This window comes from Festucalex cinctus, chromosome 16 (assembly GCF_051991245.1).
Source record: "Festucalex cinctus isolate MCC-2025b chromosome 16, RoL_Fcin_1.0, whole genome shotgun sequence".
NCBI classification, from domain to species: domain Eukaryota; kingdom Metazoa; phylum Chordata; class Actinopteri; order Syngnathiformes; family Syngnathidae; genus Festucalex; species Festucalex cinctus.
Genome location: NC_135426.1, coordinates 5,712,529 through 5,727,909, shown reverse-complemented (window position 1 = coordinate 5,727,909; position 15,381 = coordinate 5,712,529). Strand labels below are relative to the sequence as shown.

Sequence of the window (15,381 nt, the reverse complement as noted above, 5' to 3'; positions counted from 1 at the left end):
ACTTGCGTTTTACTTATGAATCCTGACAGATTGGGGACATGTCGCTGGGTGACAACGCCACCTTGTGCCTGTCTGCAATAATCGTCCAGCTGGCAGCAGTCAGCGCAGGAGAGCATGTCTATAAGGACGTCATCCAGCATACCATCTTGGACGCCATACACAAGGGGCTCCGGAGCAAGACAGAGGTATTGCCATATTGATGCGCCATTTGTAATCAAGCTATAAATAGAGTATTACATACATAAAGACTGTTAGAAAATGAATGGAGTGAGGGACAAAAGGTTGCTTTCAAATAGAAATATTGGAGCAGTAAGACCCAAACTTGTGAAAGGGGAGTGTACATGATAATACAAGTCTCCTGTCTTCTGTGTTAGAGTGTTCAGCACGAATATACCAATGTACTCGCCTGCCTGGTGAAGACCTTCCCCTCAAAGAAAGAGTTCCGAGACATGGTGCAGCTCACCGACTACAATGACCCCGAGTCCGACTTCTTCGAGCACATGAAGCACATCCAAGTATGGAAGCTTCTCATCAGACTCTCCACCTCGGATCCTTATTTTTTATATGCATCTTCCAATAGATTCACCGTCGGGGTCGAGCCCTCAGGAAGTTAGCCAAGCAGCTAACCGAGGGCACCGTGGTGTTATCGCCGCGTTCGTTGCAGAATTACATCATGCCATACGCCTTGACGGTGCTGACGGACGATAACTTGTTGCAGGTGATTTTCACGTTTGTACTCTGTCGATACATTTTACTTCACGTAGTGTGATTTTTATCCGGCATTTTTAAATTTAGTCTCACTTTTAGTCCAGTTTCAATCCCGCTTGTTCGTTTTTATCAAAGTTAGTCCACCCCATCACGTTTTTATTTGGTGTATTTTTAGTCGACTGTACATCTCGCATTTTAGTCTTTATTTTAGTCCAAGAAAACATAATTTTATTCGTCTAGTTTTAGTCAACAAAAACTGTCGACGGTTTAGTCTAGTTTTAGTCAGGACAATCTTATGCCTATTTTTTTGTCAGCAGTTATGTCGAACATTTCGGGTCTAAATCTATTTCACATACAATTTTCTCTAATCATTTTTATGGAGAAAACAACTTCACACACAATTACAGTAGATCAACAAGTGGCTACTATGGCTCGATGCCATGAGCTAGTGAGTTAGCAAGCATTGGTTAGAAGTCGGATTAACATTATTGTTGGAACGTTGTTTTTTTTTTTTAAACAAAATCATATAATTTTCATCTTGTTTTTTTGTTCATGAACAAAAATGTCCATAGATTTTAGTCCTGTTTTGTATTAAGTGACGTACATTTTCGTCTTGTCTTCATTAGTCGATAAAAATGCATCTTGATTTAGTTGTATTATTGTTTATTAATGAGGGTTTTTAGTCCAGGGGAAAAATATGCATTGACGAAATTATTTTAGTTTAGTTTTCGTTGACGAAATTAACACTAACTTCAGTTATTAATATTTTTCCCCGATGGCGCACGGCAGCGCGAGAACATGACAACTGCGTGCGTGGAGATTGTGGGCGCGGTGTGTCGTCGGCTGACCTGGTCCAAGTACCTGTACTACCTGAAGCATTTTGTTCACGTCCTGCAAACGTCGCAGGTGGAGCAGAAGCTTGCTGTGAGGTGAGTAGGCACTCAACAAACTATTTTCCATTCCATTTGACCTCTTATTTTGTTATCTTTATTGTGACCTCCAGTTTGCTCGTAAAAGTCCTTGAAGCGTTCCACTTCGACCAGGAAATGCTCACCCAAGAGATGGAAGCTGCTAAAGCCAGAGGAGGTGAAATCTTTTAGAAAGGATTGTCTTGTAATGCTTGCAATATTTTTACAATCTGTCTACACAGTGCCAAGTGTGATTTATTAATCTTAAAGTATGTGGGAGGATTGTAAATATTTTTGAGTATCCCTTGGGATAAACAATGGTTCACTGTATCAAATGTGTTTTTGTGAAGCTGCGGGCACTGCGATGGATGTCGAGGATGAAACTGCAGTTGAACAATCGGAGGCAAGCGACGATGAGGAGGCCATGGAAATCGACGGGGAGCTTCCTCCGAAAGCTGTCGCTGTGGAAACGCCCACTGAAGGACAAGTTCCCTCCAAGAAAGCCACCGCCGCTAAAGTGAAGAAACCACCGGCTCCCAAGCCCATGGCAGTTTCCTGCGGTCTGCCACAGAGCAAACAGGAGCTGGAGTTGCTCATCAGCACCATCCAGGAGAGCGTCACTAGCAGCGTGTTGCCTCGTCTTCATAAATGTCTCAATGCCAAGGTATGATTTTTATCCATCTAGATGCAGATGTGAATAAAGAAGAGGCACAACAGTTTTGTATTTGTGAATCTTTAGGTGAAACGTGACGATGAGCACAAAGCTGTGAAGTCAAAGGAAGTGAAGGAAGAAGAAGTGGCGCGTATCCCGATCGCCTTCGCCATGGTCAAACTCATGCAGACTCTTCCTTCACACATCATGGAGGCCAACCTACCTGGGTAGCACCACTTAGATATGCGCTCTCTGCTATACTGTGTCCTCTTCACAAAAAGGTCAACACGTCGTCTTGTGTCTGCTATATAGGATCTTGATAAAGGTATGTGTGGTACTGAGGAACCGATTCCAGGAGGTGCGCGATGTTGCGAGGGGAACGTTGGTGAAGATCATCGAGACGCTGGGCTACCGCTACCTGCACTACCTGCTGAAGGAGATGCAGGGTATCCTGGTCAAAGGCTACCAGGTATCAACAAATTCATGTCGAGGCTGCAGCAGGATTGTGTGGCTTACATACGGCCTGCTACCTTCTTGAATCCGATCCCGTTATCATGAGTCCTGTAATATTTCTTGCATTCATTTAGGCATTTGTTTTCTTAAGATGGGTTAGTTAAGAAATCCAGTCCCACTCACATCTCATTTTAAAGTATTGCTCGTGGTATATCATTTCCAAGGAATTATGTTGAAGTTTGAGAGCTTCATTTAGTGCTTTGCTGCCATCTTGTAGCATCTTTTGGAAATTTTAATCCTATTTAGCCGTGTCACTAATAATTGGGATAATAATCATAATAATTGGGAATAAGTTCTTTTAATAAACTTCTTCAGTCCATTTAAAATGGTCAATTAGTATTAAATGAACCATAATACATTTTAAAAATGTGATTTATATTCTTACCTGAATAGGATTGTATTTTGAATGTTCAGAATTCAAATGTCTTGAATGGCTGACTACAAATTGTAAAAAAATCAAATAAAATATCTGTTTTTTGTATGATTAAATAAATTTAAATGTTCATATACTTTTTCATCTATTTAGTTAAATAATTGTTTATTGAATAATAAATATGAAATATTACCATATAATACTGGTAATTAATGTAAATGTATCATAATAAAAAATAATACTAATATTATAAATAAATTTTAAATCTTATTTTTAAAATCTCGTCTACAAATGAGCTGGCCCATCTGTCTATTTTAAAAAACTAATCTGGCGCTGGCAGAAAACTTACATGCTTACATGCAACAAGAGCACCAACTGCATTGTCTCATGACCGTCTCTGTGTATATTTGCCTTCCAGGTCCACGTTCTGACATTTACTGTGTACCAGCTGCTCTCGGCCCTCAGGCCATCTCTGAAAAGTGGCGATCTCGACCCATGCATGCGCATGCTCATCAATGTAAGAATAAGCCTTCTATCTCATTTCGCACTCGTGTATAATTTGTATTTTGATGGTTTCATTTTCATTGCTCCGCTCAGATCTTCAACAACGAGCTCTTTGGCGTCGTCGCCGAGGAAAAGGAGGTGAAGGGCATCGTGTCCAAGCTGATGGAGGCACGACACAGTAAGAGCATGGACTCCTACCAGCTTCTGGCCCAGTTCTGCAGCAAGGAGAGCGTCACCGCACTTGTGCTGCCTTTGAAGGAGGTGGGCGGTGTCCTGTTGGATTTTGTTATTTTCACTTCACCTGTTTTGTTTTTTGCATAATTTCTTGTTTCATTTGCAGATCCTTGAGAACGCGAAGAGTCTCAAAGTGTGTAACCGTGTCGCCGCTATTTTGCGCCGACTGGTTCTGGGTCTTCTTGACAATACAGGCATGAGCTCCTCTGATATCCTGCTGCTGAGCCACAGTCTCATCAGCGAGAGCCTGCCTCTTCTCACTAAGAAAGACAGGTACGAATGACACTGAGGGGCTACTCTCTACATTGTGCATTATTTACACTTCATAATGTGTGTTTGTAGGGACAAGGCTTCAGCTCAGCCTCCACCAGACCCTCGACTGCCCCCTCCTAGCTGCCTACTCCTGCCACCAACTCCAAAGAGGGGAGGAGTAAAAGCTCTGGTTAGCCGACGGACCAACATGCACATCCTAGTGGATGCTGGTCTTAAGGTAGGGAACTAGCACAGAAATATATTGCAATAGAAGGTAACACAGTTTTATATTAATGTACACGTTTTAATACTCAAGATACCACGACACTTTTAGTAAAATTTTTAATTGGTGGTCCGACATGAGATTTTTCTAATATAACATGTGTGCCTTGTCTCAGTAAAGGTTGAGAAACTGCGCTAATACAACCAAAACATAGCAAATCATAATTTACCTTTGGCAGCTTTCACAATAGCTCATTATCTACAGCTGCTCCATTTGAGTCTGAAGAAAGCCAAAGTGACGTCGTCCATGGAATCGGCCCTTGAGATGTTGGACCCTTTCGTGCCGATGCTGCTCGAATGCCTCACCTCCATGCACGTCAAGGTGGGAGCAACTCCAATGTGTCTTACACAGTTATTAACTCATTCACTCCCAGCAGCCATTTTCACGAAAGCAATCCCCTTCACTCCCGGCTGTTTTACTGGATTTTGACTGATTTTGCAAGGCCCACAGAATATTGTGTTCTGTTGCTATAAAAACATGGAACCTACCAAAAGAAAGATTAGTCTCTTCTTTCATCAGGGATAAAAAAAAACAACAACAACAACAAAAAACTATATTTCTATCTGTTTCCGGTTTGCAGCAATTAGCATTAGAATATAGCTAAGCTTTGCTCTGCTGCCACCTGCCGGTCGTCTGTGAAATAACTACCATTTCGTCAACCATTCTTTGCAGTTGAGAGGCTGCATCAGAGCCTTCTGTGTGCTCTCGCATTAAAAAACAAAAACAAAAAGTCTTTGGGACACTTAAAAAAAGAACATATTTATATGTTTTTGGGACCAAATGAGTTAACAACTTCCCCAATCCTTTTTCCTCTCTAATCAGGTGATCACAGAAGCTCTGGTGGCCCTCACGTGGGTTCTGAAGTTCCCTCTGCCGTCCATAACAACCAACGTCGGTCAGCTGACCAAGCAGCTCTTTGTCCTGCTGAAGGATTACTCCAAGGCCGGGGCTGCCCGTGGGGAAAACTACCTCTTGGTCCAGAATTGCTTTAAGGTAGGAAATTGTTATGAATCGGAAGGTTTTGTGCGGTCATCATACTTGTTTTCCATTTTAGACCATCACCATACTGGTGAAAAATGTGAAGAACAGCAAGATTTCCGAGATCCAGCTGCAGGTACTGCTGGGATACGCCGAGGAGGACATCTATGACCAGTCTCGGCGGGCGACTGCCTTCGGCCTCCTGAAGGTATGCATAAAAAGACAAGTCTTTTGTACAGTCACAATATTAGGGACACTTACGTTTACCACTGCAAATAGTGAAAATCCTTGATGCCGCCTCAAAAGGTTTATTATTGCTTATAGATGCCACAAGATGGCGGCAAATCACCACGTTTAGTCTCCCAACTCACTTCAAAATAGTGCCTTTGCACCAAGGTGACACAAAATGGTTCCAAAGTAATACAAATAATCTTGTTTTGTAAGAATCAGACACTTTTGCAACATAATGCGATTAAAAAGCATGACGTTGAGGAACTTCAATCAGTGTTAAATGTATTAAAAAACAATTCCTTATTCATTGAAGAGGAAAAAAACATGACATTTCAAAAACGTGTTGCAGGCGATTCTGTCCCGGAAGCTCATCGTTCCCGAGATGCAGGCACTAATGGTGAAAGTGGCCAAGCTGTCAGTCAACGGGAGTAACTCCATGATCCGAGTCCACTGCAGACAGGTACTCATCAAAACTCGCGAAACCACCATCCATCCCGCCTTCATTATTTTTAAAACCCATGTGTGTATTTCAGATCTATCTAAAGTACTTGCTGGATTACCCTCTGGGGAAGAAGCTGCAGGAGCACTTGGACTTTATTGTGGCCCAGCTGACGTATGAACACGACACGGGCAGGGAGTCTGCGCTGGAGATGCTTGCCTACATCTTCCAGACTTTCCCTCAGGTACTGGACTATTAATCAAATCCAAATCCACACAATTACACGTTAGCTTTTCAACATTTCTGCATTTCACTCTCTCAGAGCTTACTGATTAAGTACAGCAACCTCTTCTTCGCTCCACTGTCCCTGGTGGTGGTCAACGACGACTCCACGCTCTGTAAGAAAATGGCCGCAGTGGCCATCAAAGCCCTCCTGGCCAAGCTGAACGTCAACGAGCAGAACTCTCTGTTCTCTCTCGTCAGCAGTTGGCTGAATGAAGACAAGGCACGTTAGCGCTACTTTTATCCTGGTCGCGTTTTTGTAACATTCCAGTGTGTAATTGAGGCCGCTGTGTTGGCAGGTGAGCCTGAGGCGTCTGGGCGCTCAGCTCTGCGGTTTGTTCGCGGAGGTCGAGGAGGAGAACTTTGCCAAACGCCTCGAAAACCTGCTGCCAGTATTGTCCAAAGAGCTCGATCCTGACAACTACGAAGATGTAAGATCTCAAATCTGTTTTAGGAGACATAACTCAAATTTGGCACAAAACAGCCTCAGTGTATACCAACTACTGAATGTGTACTTTTTTTTTTTTTTTAAACCATCCAATTTCAGTGTAAAAGACTAACATTTAGGATAATATTGCTGTTAAATAATGTAAATTTTAGCCCACATTTTTAAATTTACTGTTTTAGTCCAATTTCAATCAAGCTTGTTAGTTTTTATCATAGTTATTCAACATCATCCATTTTTTATTTAATTCATTTTTAGTCAACTATAAATCCAGCATTTTAGTTTTTATTTTAGTCCAAGAAAACATAATTTTATTCGTCTAGATTTAGTCAACAAAAACTGTCACCATTTTAGCCTCGTTTTAGTCAGGACAATCATTTAACCCCGGTATATAAATGTTTTTTTGTTTTTGTCAGCGGATTATGTTGAACATTTCGGTTCTAAAACTATTTCACATACAATTTTCTCATCTTTTTGTTGAAAAACAACTTGACACAATTACAGTACAGTATATGAACAAGTGGCTACTTGTAGCGCAATGCTATGACCTAGTAAATTAGCTAGCATTAGCTAGTGAATTGTTGTTGGAACATTAAAGCTGTTAGATTAATGTTGCATTATAACTATAATTTACATTTACTTTACATTTTATTTATATATATATATATATATATATATATATATATATATATATATATATATATATATATATATATATATATATAACCTTTCACTGTGAATCCACCTCCTGTCTGTCCCATGTGTTTGTGCATGTTGCACTATGCTAGCTGCAGATTTGAGAGGGGGTGTGTCACTCTGTGTCACATGACAGTGTCACAGCAGACAAGATATTACAAAGTCATATTTTTCGTCGAGCCAAAATGTCCATAGATTTTAGTCCAGTTTTTATTAAGTGAAGTACATTTTCATCTCGTCTTCATTAGTGAACGAAAATGCATACTGATTTAGTGCCAGTTATTGTTTATTAATGAGGATTTTAGTCTAGTCTGGTTTTCGTCTGGTGAAAAATGTGTATCGACTAAATTATTTTTGTTTCGTTTTTGTTGATGAAATTAACACTACTGTTAAATGTCAAACAGGTCAGGCTGAAGCATATTTTAATGACTTCTCTTATCGTCTCAGATTGAAGAGGAGGAGGATGAGCGAGCAGCCGACAGGCTCCTGTTCACTTACCTCACTCTCCTCTCCAAATTGATCAAACACTGCGGCCTCCTAGAACTCACCAAACCTCCCGACACCCTTGCCAGTATTTGGGGTAAGGCACCCACTTCCCGTCTGGCACCAAAAAGACAAAAAACAATTTGCATGAAACTGCTGTCGTCGTTTTCAGGCCACATCGAAGCCCATTTGCGCTACCCTCACTGCTGGGTGTGGCTGACCGCCTCGCAGCTCTTCGGCCAACTCTTTGCAGCCCACCAGGCGGAGGAGCTGGTGGCGGCATGGAGAGCGGAGGGAGGGAGGGATTCACTGCCGCCGGTGGCCGCCGCTTTCATCACGAGCAAATTGGACAAAAAGGTCAAGCTCCTAAAATTGTTGACATTTAAGTCTGACTCGAATCTCTGAAGTTGTAATGTTCTTTCGTATCATCCTGTCATTCTTTTCTGCAGATGAGAGAGCTGGCGTTATCCTTCTGCCATCAGCTGCAATCCAAATTATTGGATGCGGCATCTGGAGAGCAGGTGATAAAAAACCTTCTCTTCGTGGGCAAGGTCATTTACCTCCTTTCCCCGGAGTCAGACTTAGCCTCCGCTGAGGAGGAAATGGAGGACGGGAAAAAGGAAGACGAGGAGGAGCAGAACGGAGATGAGAATGTCGAAGAGGATGATGGAGAAAATGAGGAGGATGGTGAAGAGGACGACGTTAAGGACAATAAACCTCCGTCACTTCTGTGGCTGATAAAGAAGCTGTCGCTGATGGCCAAAAGGGAGGCGGCACAGAGTCCTAAAATTCCCCTGAAGGTACCAAAGAGGCATCTGGGAATCCATTTTAACGCATGAGCACGACCTTTTTTTTTTTTTTTTTTTTTTTTAAAGTTACCACAAAAAGAGTTGAGTAGAGTAAAAGATATCCAATCTTGTGACAAAATTCTGCACGGCTCCCACAGGGAGAGGGAAGAGGCTGAGTTTTACAATACTTAATAAAAATTGTTTTTAAAAAAAAAAAAAAAAAAAAAAAAAAAAAAAAGGCACTGACTTTTTCTTATACCCAGTTGTAATGTTTACAATTTTTAAAAACAAAAAGAAGGTACATATCAGAGCAGTTGTGGTCCTTTGTCGACTTTTTGTAATGTGCCCGCCACTGTTATTTACAGAGAACCTGTGTGTTTAAATTCCTCGGAGCGATCGCAATGGATCTCGGCAAGGAGCGACTCGGACCCTACCTGACCACCATCATCGCTCCTCTATACAGAGAACTGCAGAGCACCTATGCAGAACAAGGTAAGCCACAAATGTTCATAATCCCTTCCTGAAGAGCGAGCATTCACGCCCGCGGCGTTGTCATCACCAGACCCGACGCTAAAGAACCTGGCGCAGGAGCTGATTGAGTTGATGAAGAAACAAATGGGACTGGAGACATTTTCGCTGGCTTTCGCAGCGGTGCAGAAGCAGTTTGCAGCGAGACGGGCCGCGCGCAAGCGACAACGAGCCATGCAGGTACAGACATTATAGGTTTAGTTTTACGTAACTAGACAAAATGAAATTTCTGCAGAAATTCAGTGGGAATGCTGAAAGCTGAATGTTAATAAAATACTTCCCAAGTGAGATTTGAACCAACGCACTTGCATGTCTCTGTAACGTCAGGCAAGTACTTAACATGGGAGCCAACTTGGCTTATTTGTTATTTATATTAAAAGTGTTATCTGAAAGTACCCTCCATTCATTTAGATGGAAAAATTGAACTAAAGATATCCAATGAAAAATTTTTAAAAAATAAAATAAAATTTGCGCAATAACGCCACCTAGGCATGCAGTACCCACCCTTCATGATAGAGTGGAAATAAGATAGTTGGTATAAATGTAATCACTTAGCATAATTGCCATGGATACATTTGCAATGTACAGTTGCAGGTGGGATTCGAACCCGTGACCGCCTGGTTACTGGACAATGCATTTTACCAAGTGCTCCACTAAGCAGTATCAGAGCTGGTAATGATGAAAAGTTCTATGTATGGAAGTGGGCGTGGAAAGTGGGACTTAGAAAAAAATCAATGTCAGTCACATTTGAAAATGAATGGGGAGAAGTTGTAGTGATAGACCGATATGGTTTTTTCAAGACCGATACAGATTATTTGTAGTCAAGTCGGCCGATAACCGATATTTCAAGCCGATATTCATTTGCAGTAAAATTGGGAGGGGGGGGGAATTCTTTCAAACTATATATAATTTCTCACTGAGTAACAAATTCATGTGAATGTAGCTCATTTGGGGTTTTTGTTAGGGTTCGTAAAAACGTTTCAAAAAGATTTTCGCGGTGAAAAATTGTGTGAATATGTTCCAAATGTGTTTACGACAAATAAAAACTGACTGCGAACATCTTACAAATCCTGATGAAAACCCCAAATTCGCTACGTACGCAAGTATCCCCTGCTCAGTGAGCTTTATCGGCCTTCAGATTCAAAACATGGCCGATGCCGATATTTGTCAAAATGCCAAATATCGGCGCCGATAATCGGCCGGGGCCGATTATCGGTCTATCCCTAGCTCAAGTTAGTATTTAACATTAAATTGTGCAAATACTGTAAGTACTAAATCAGACGATATGTTCCCAAGATGGCATGAATTTTTTTAAGCAAGATGAAAATTGAATGGTGTAAATCGGAAGTATTATGTGGGAGTTATTACATGGCAAAAAAAGTGTGGAGAATAAGCCGAAAAACATGCTTTCAGCATTCCCACAACAAAACTAATTTTAAGATTTTATTTTTTTTAACAACACAATGATATTCAAATAGTTTTTCTTTTTGAATTTTTTAAAATGTTGTTTTAAATACCCCAATGTATTTGTCACATTTTAAATGGTGAACAGTATGTTAATGGTTTCTTTACATTTAGAACAAGAATAAAAGACGCTGCTTCCTAACTGAAATTACCTGTAAACGTAACCAAAATCAACCCACTTCAGTTTGCCATTCAAATGCCAGGTTTATAAAAATAAAAATAAAAAAAATCCACCATTAATGTGACCTATGACCTGAGCAAAACCCTCTTTTTATTCAACTTTATTTTGTCTTCCAGGCGGTAACGAACCCTGACATCGCTGCTAAGAAGAAACTCAAGAAGCACCTCAATAAAACTGAGGCCAAAAAGCGCAAGATCGAATTTCTTCGGCCTGACTATAAAGCCAAGAAGCACCGTAGCCACGCACTCAAAGACCTGGCCATGGTGCAGTGAGTCAATCAAGGACCTGATTTTGTTAATAAGGCGGAATTATGTCAGTGGGTCAAGATTTTCCTGATACAGATTTGTTTTTTGTTTTTTTGTATAGCATTTTATAAATGATCCCTATTAAAAAAAAAAAGTGCTCTGAAACAAATGTTACAATCACCAAAATTCTTTACTGAGAATCATTTTCACTGTACAAGCAGATATAAATATGCAACTATTCAATTTTAAGCAAACAGTGTTCCATAAATTCATTACTTTGTAAATCAATGGGGGGGAAAAAAAGTTGTTTAAAACTATTTAGACACAATACAAATTAAGTGATAAGGGGGAACAGGCAAGTCATTTTACTAAAGTACAAAAAAAAAAAAAAAAAGACTGCAAAATAACACTTGGTGGCCTATTGGTGTGTAGTGAATTGGCTATGTGACCGTTATGGTCCCTCCTAGCAGTGTCATGGCGTGTTTGCTTGTTTTACGTGCAGTTAATTTGAGCTTCTGGGTGATGGAGTGAATCAATCCGACCAAAGGCACCCAGGTTTAATGTCATACGAGGTTACTTTTGTTTTATTTGAAAGAAGTAACGTGTAACCTTGTCCATCACTGCGCTCACAACGCTTGACGCAAACAGTAGAAACGAGACCTCCGCTTTTCAGTCCCCAGGTTTGACCGGAGCAGACGGGCAGCGAAGTCAGTCACAAGGCTTCATACAGAAAGATATTTACAAAAAAAGCGCGAGTGTCTTCTTCTTTGTTTATTTTTGTGTTTGTTACTCTACTGCCGACTCTTGAGAGAATCCACCAGCCTGCCGACAGAAACATCAGTAAATACTCATCTCTTTATCATGTGTTTGTTTTAATGGTAAGAAGACCAAAAAAAAAAAAAAAAACATACCACTCCATGGCATCGTCCAAGCCCGTGCCTTTGGTCGCCGAGGTCTTGAAGATCTGCCACTTCCTGTCTTTGAGGGCGGGGAGGCCCAATGCGTTGGCCACCTCGGCCGGCGTCATTGCCTGGTCCATGTCTTGCTTATTTGCAAACACGACCAGGATGGCTTTCTTCAGCTCCTCCTCCTGGATAAAAAAATAAAATGACAACAATAAGAAGACTGCATACCCCTTGAGATTATTAGTCTGTGCAATCAACTCACCTCCAACATGGCCACAAGCTCAGACTTGGAGATGCCCATTCGGTCACGGTCGCTGCTGTCAACTACGTAGATGACCGCGTCCGTATTGGAGTAGTAGCACCGCCAGTATGGCCTGTGAGAAGACAAGGGGGCGGAAAAAAACATGTTGAAAAGTTGCTGCAACTCAGTTCAAAATCAGTGCGATACGTACCGGATACTTGTTTGGCCTCCCAAATCCCACACCTGGAACTTGAGATTTTTGTATGTGACGGTCTCCACGTTAAAGCCGATTGCTGCATAAAAGGGACAGCAGAGGTTGTCAACTGGTCAAAATGCATTTATGTACTGAAGGGATGTAACAATAAGGGTGATATTGTATATTAAAACTGCCACTATATCGTCAAGTTCACGATGTTGAAAAGGAACGCATTCTGCTAATAAAAAGGAAAAATAATAATAATAATTAAAAAATAAAAATAAATAAATAAAAAAAGTCAGGTTGATTTCTATTTGTGCAGTACCGGCACCCTCTGGTGGCTAGTGTTTTAGTGCAATTGAATTTTCATTAGGGATGTTTTGGCCCTTCTATGTTTAAAATCTTCGCTACTTGTCAGATGAGAACGTAATATGCCTGTGAACCGAGTCAATACAGGACTGTCTCAGAAAATTAGAATATTGTGATAAAGTCCATTATTTTCTGTAATGCAATTAAATAAGCAAAAATGCCACACATTCTGGGTTCATTACAAATCAACTGAAATATTGCAAGCCATTTATTTCAAATACTGCTGATTATGTTACAACTTAAGAAAACTCAAATATCCTATCTATATTAGAATATTTCCTCAAAGTTAAAAAAAAAAATGCCATAATCAACAATATTAAAACAATAAAAAGGCTTGCAATATTTCAGTTCATTTGTAATTAATCCAGAATGTATGGCATTTTTGCTTATTTAATTGCATAACAGAAAATAATGGACTTTATCACAATATTCTAATTTTCTGAGACAGTCCTGTATGTGGAGGAACTCAATGTGTGCGTGCATTAACAAGGAAGCGCCTCAATATTTTTATTAGAGATTGTAGGTGGTTTAAATGTATTGCAGTTATGTTCAAAAGCACAATATTGTGTTTTTTTGTATGAGCTCTTACTTTGTTTAACAATATTGTGACCTTTTTTAAATAACACCAACTTCCCCATAATATCGTGATAATTATCGCATCGTGAGCTTCATATCGTGATATCGTATTGTGTTGTTTGGATATCGTTACATCCCTAATGTACTGACAGTTCATAATCTAGTTGAGGGGTTCCCAATCTTTGAGCTCTCACATCTCAACAGTCAAACACAAATCTGATTTAAAAATAGATAAAATAAAATACTGTGATCCTCATTTATCATGGGAGTACATAGGAGAAAACCGTATATAACTCATTTGCTCCCAATAACGTGTAAATACGTTTTTGTTTTTGTTTTTTATGCTAGAGCATACAGAAGGCTTTGATGCAGCCTCTCAACTGCAAAGAACGGTTGCAGAAATGATAGTTATTCCATAAACGGCCAGCAGGTGGCAGCAGAGCAAAGGAGATCAACCAGGGCCATGTAGAAAAAAACCTAAATTACTAAACTGATGAAACTTAGCTCTCTTTTAATGCTAATTGCTGCTAAACGGAAACAGATAGAAAGATACTTTTTTTTCCTGATGAAAGACGAGACTTTAATCTTTATTTTGATAGGTTCCATGCTTTTATAGCAATAAAACACAATATTCTGTGGCCCTTGCAAAATCAGTCAAAATCCAGTAAAACAGCCAGGAGCGAACGGGATTGCTTCTGTGAAAATGGCTGGGAGTGAATTAGTTAATATAAGAATGCCTCACAGCAGGAGCTGTGCAGCATTATGTCGCCTCAAGTTCCAAAGATAAGCACATTAAACTTTATTTCTGCTTAATAATACATTTCTGAGTCAGCTCGTACTTTTACTTATGGCATCACTCATGGTGGATGCTTTTGTTTGATCAAGGCAGCGTGAGCGTAGACTAATATGACCAGCCGATGCTTGCAATGTATCGTACCGACCGTTTTACTTGAGCATTCAATTGTCCTGGCAGTCACAGTACGCCAGATAAGATTCATTTGTCATAAATGACGATCTTCAGAAAAAGTATGTGAAATTTGATAATTTGCTGATGTAAAGTAGCGGGAGTACTTACTGGGAATTGTGGTGACCACCTCGCCAACCTGCAGCCGGTACAAAATGGTGGTTTTCCCTGCGCCATCCAAACCCAGGATGAGAATCCTCATCTCCCTGGTTCCAAACAGGCCGGAGAAGATACGGGAGAATAAGCCACCTGGAAGTACATGCACACACACGTTAGCTGTAGTTTTCCTCTCAATACAGCAACCAGTTGAACCCTACAACTGCTTACTTGAATTTCAATGTAAAATTGATGCAAATGCAGGCAAACGTAATCATTTCAAACATCAATGACAAAATGACATGTTTGTCATTCAGGAAGCTTTGATCCAGTTGGCTCGACTGGTTAGCCACCATTACCTTAGCAACAGTAGACAGATACGAATGTAGTTAAACCACAAGTCACTTTTTTTTTTTTTTTTGCTAAATGTTTAACACGTGGGTGCCGGTTTGGCATAACAAGGCTAGATCGGTTATATTAGAACAGTCTACTCCACACCAAAACAAATATTGCAGGGATCCAATGTTAGCTAGTCGCGCTAAAGCACAGTAGGAGGCGATTTAGAAGTCGACAAGCAGGACAAAGTACAAACTTTAGTGCGTTGTCGCGATTGCTCTAATAACATTTAAGTTAGTTTATTTTCATAAATGTAAATTAGGTTGGATTTCAGAGACTACGCACCCATTTTTTTAGAAGACCACGGGACTCGTCTCGCAGATAGGGTCTGAAAGCTTCCGTGTGTGTGGTGACGTGTCGTTGGATGACGTCACCCGCCCCCTCGGACGCTTCCGGCTTCCGCACACGCTTGAGACGAGTCTAGCTACAGAGATTGGTCATCTCTGCTCGA

At 40.6% G+C, this 15,381-nt stretch overlaps 2 protein-coding genes across 3 annotated transcripts in view; one reads left to right on the top strand and one right to left on the bottom strand.

Moving 5' to 3' along the window:
* The window catches only part of utp20 (UTP20 small subunit processome component), a 25,035-nt gene extending 13,671 nt beyond the window's left edge, over positions 1 to 11,364 (top strand). The window contains exons 36-60 of the mRNA XM_077499940.1: positions 30 to 185; positions 375 to 515; positions 581 to 718; positions 1,498 to 1,637; positions 1,712 to 1,794; positions 1,967 to 2,280; positions 2,356 to 2,495; positions 2,581 to 2,737; positions 3,573 to 3,671; positions 3,752 to 3,919; positions 3,999 to 4,165; positions 4,235 to 4,382; positions 4,632 to 4,748; positions 5,250 to 5,420; positions 5,482 to 5,613; positions 5,986 to 6,096; positions 6,170 to 6,319; positions 6,398 to 6,580; positions 6,657 to 6,788; positions 7,946 to 8,078; positions 8,154 to 8,338; positions 8,431 to 8,781; positions 9,135 to 9,261; positions 9,332 to 9,477; positions 11,059 to 11,364. Of these exons, the coding sequence (XP_077356066.1) occupies positions 30 to 185; positions 375 to 515; positions 581 to 718; positions 1,498 to 1,637; positions 1,712 to 1,794; positions 1,967 to 2,280; positions 2,356 to 2,495; positions 2,581 to 2,737; positions 3,573 to 3,671; positions 3,752 to 3,919; positions 3,999 to 4,165; positions 4,235 to 4,382; positions 4,632 to 4,748; positions 5,250 to 5,420; positions 5,482 to 5,613; positions 5,986 to 6,096; positions 6,170 to 6,319; positions 6,398 to 6,580; positions 6,657 to 6,788; positions 7,946 to 8,078; positions 8,154 to 8,338; positions 8,431 to 8,781; positions 9,135 to 9,261; positions 9,332 to 9,477; positions 11,059 to 11,214 (3,945 nt within the window). The 3' untranslated portion in view covers positions 11,215 to 11,364. The remainder of the gene's footprint in view (positions 1 to 29; positions 186 to 374; positions 516 to 580; positions 719 to 1,497; positions 1,638 to 1,711; positions 1,795 to 1,966; positions 2,281 to 2,355; positions 2,496 to 2,580; positions 2,738 to 3,572; positions 3,672 to 3,751; positions 3,920 to 3,998; positions 4,166 to 4,234; positions 4,383 to 4,631; positions 4,749 to 5,249; positions 5,421 to 5,481; positions 5,614 to 5,985; positions 6,097 to 6,169; positions 6,320 to 6,397; positions 6,581 to 6,656; positions 6,789 to 7,945; positions 8,079 to 8,153; positions 8,339 to 8,430; positions 8,782 to 9,134; positions 9,262 to 9,331; positions 9,478 to 11,058) is intronic.
* On the bottom strand, positions 11,359 to 15,381 carry arl1 (ADP-ribosylation factor-like 1). 2 transcript variants are annotated; one of them, XM_077499946.1, is made up of 6 exons: positions 15,216 to 15,381; positions 14,550 to 14,687; positions 12,545 to 12,626; positions 12,355 to 12,466; positions 12,099 to 12,277; positions 11,359 to 12,009 (listed from the first exon to the last, which is right to left on the bottom strand). In XM_077499946.1, exons 1-6 carry the CDS (start codon positions 15,217 to 15,219, stop codon positions 11,979 to 11,981), a joined length of 546 nt encoding a protein of 181 aa, XP_077356072.1. In that variant the 5' UTR covers positions 15,220 to 15,381; the 3' UTR covers positions 11,359 to 11,978. The 2 variants fall into 2 exon arrangements, with proteins under 2 accessions (XP_077356072.1, XP_077356073.1); XM_077499947.1 differs by lacking the exon at positions 15,216 to 15,381 and adding an exon at positions 14,766 to 14,890.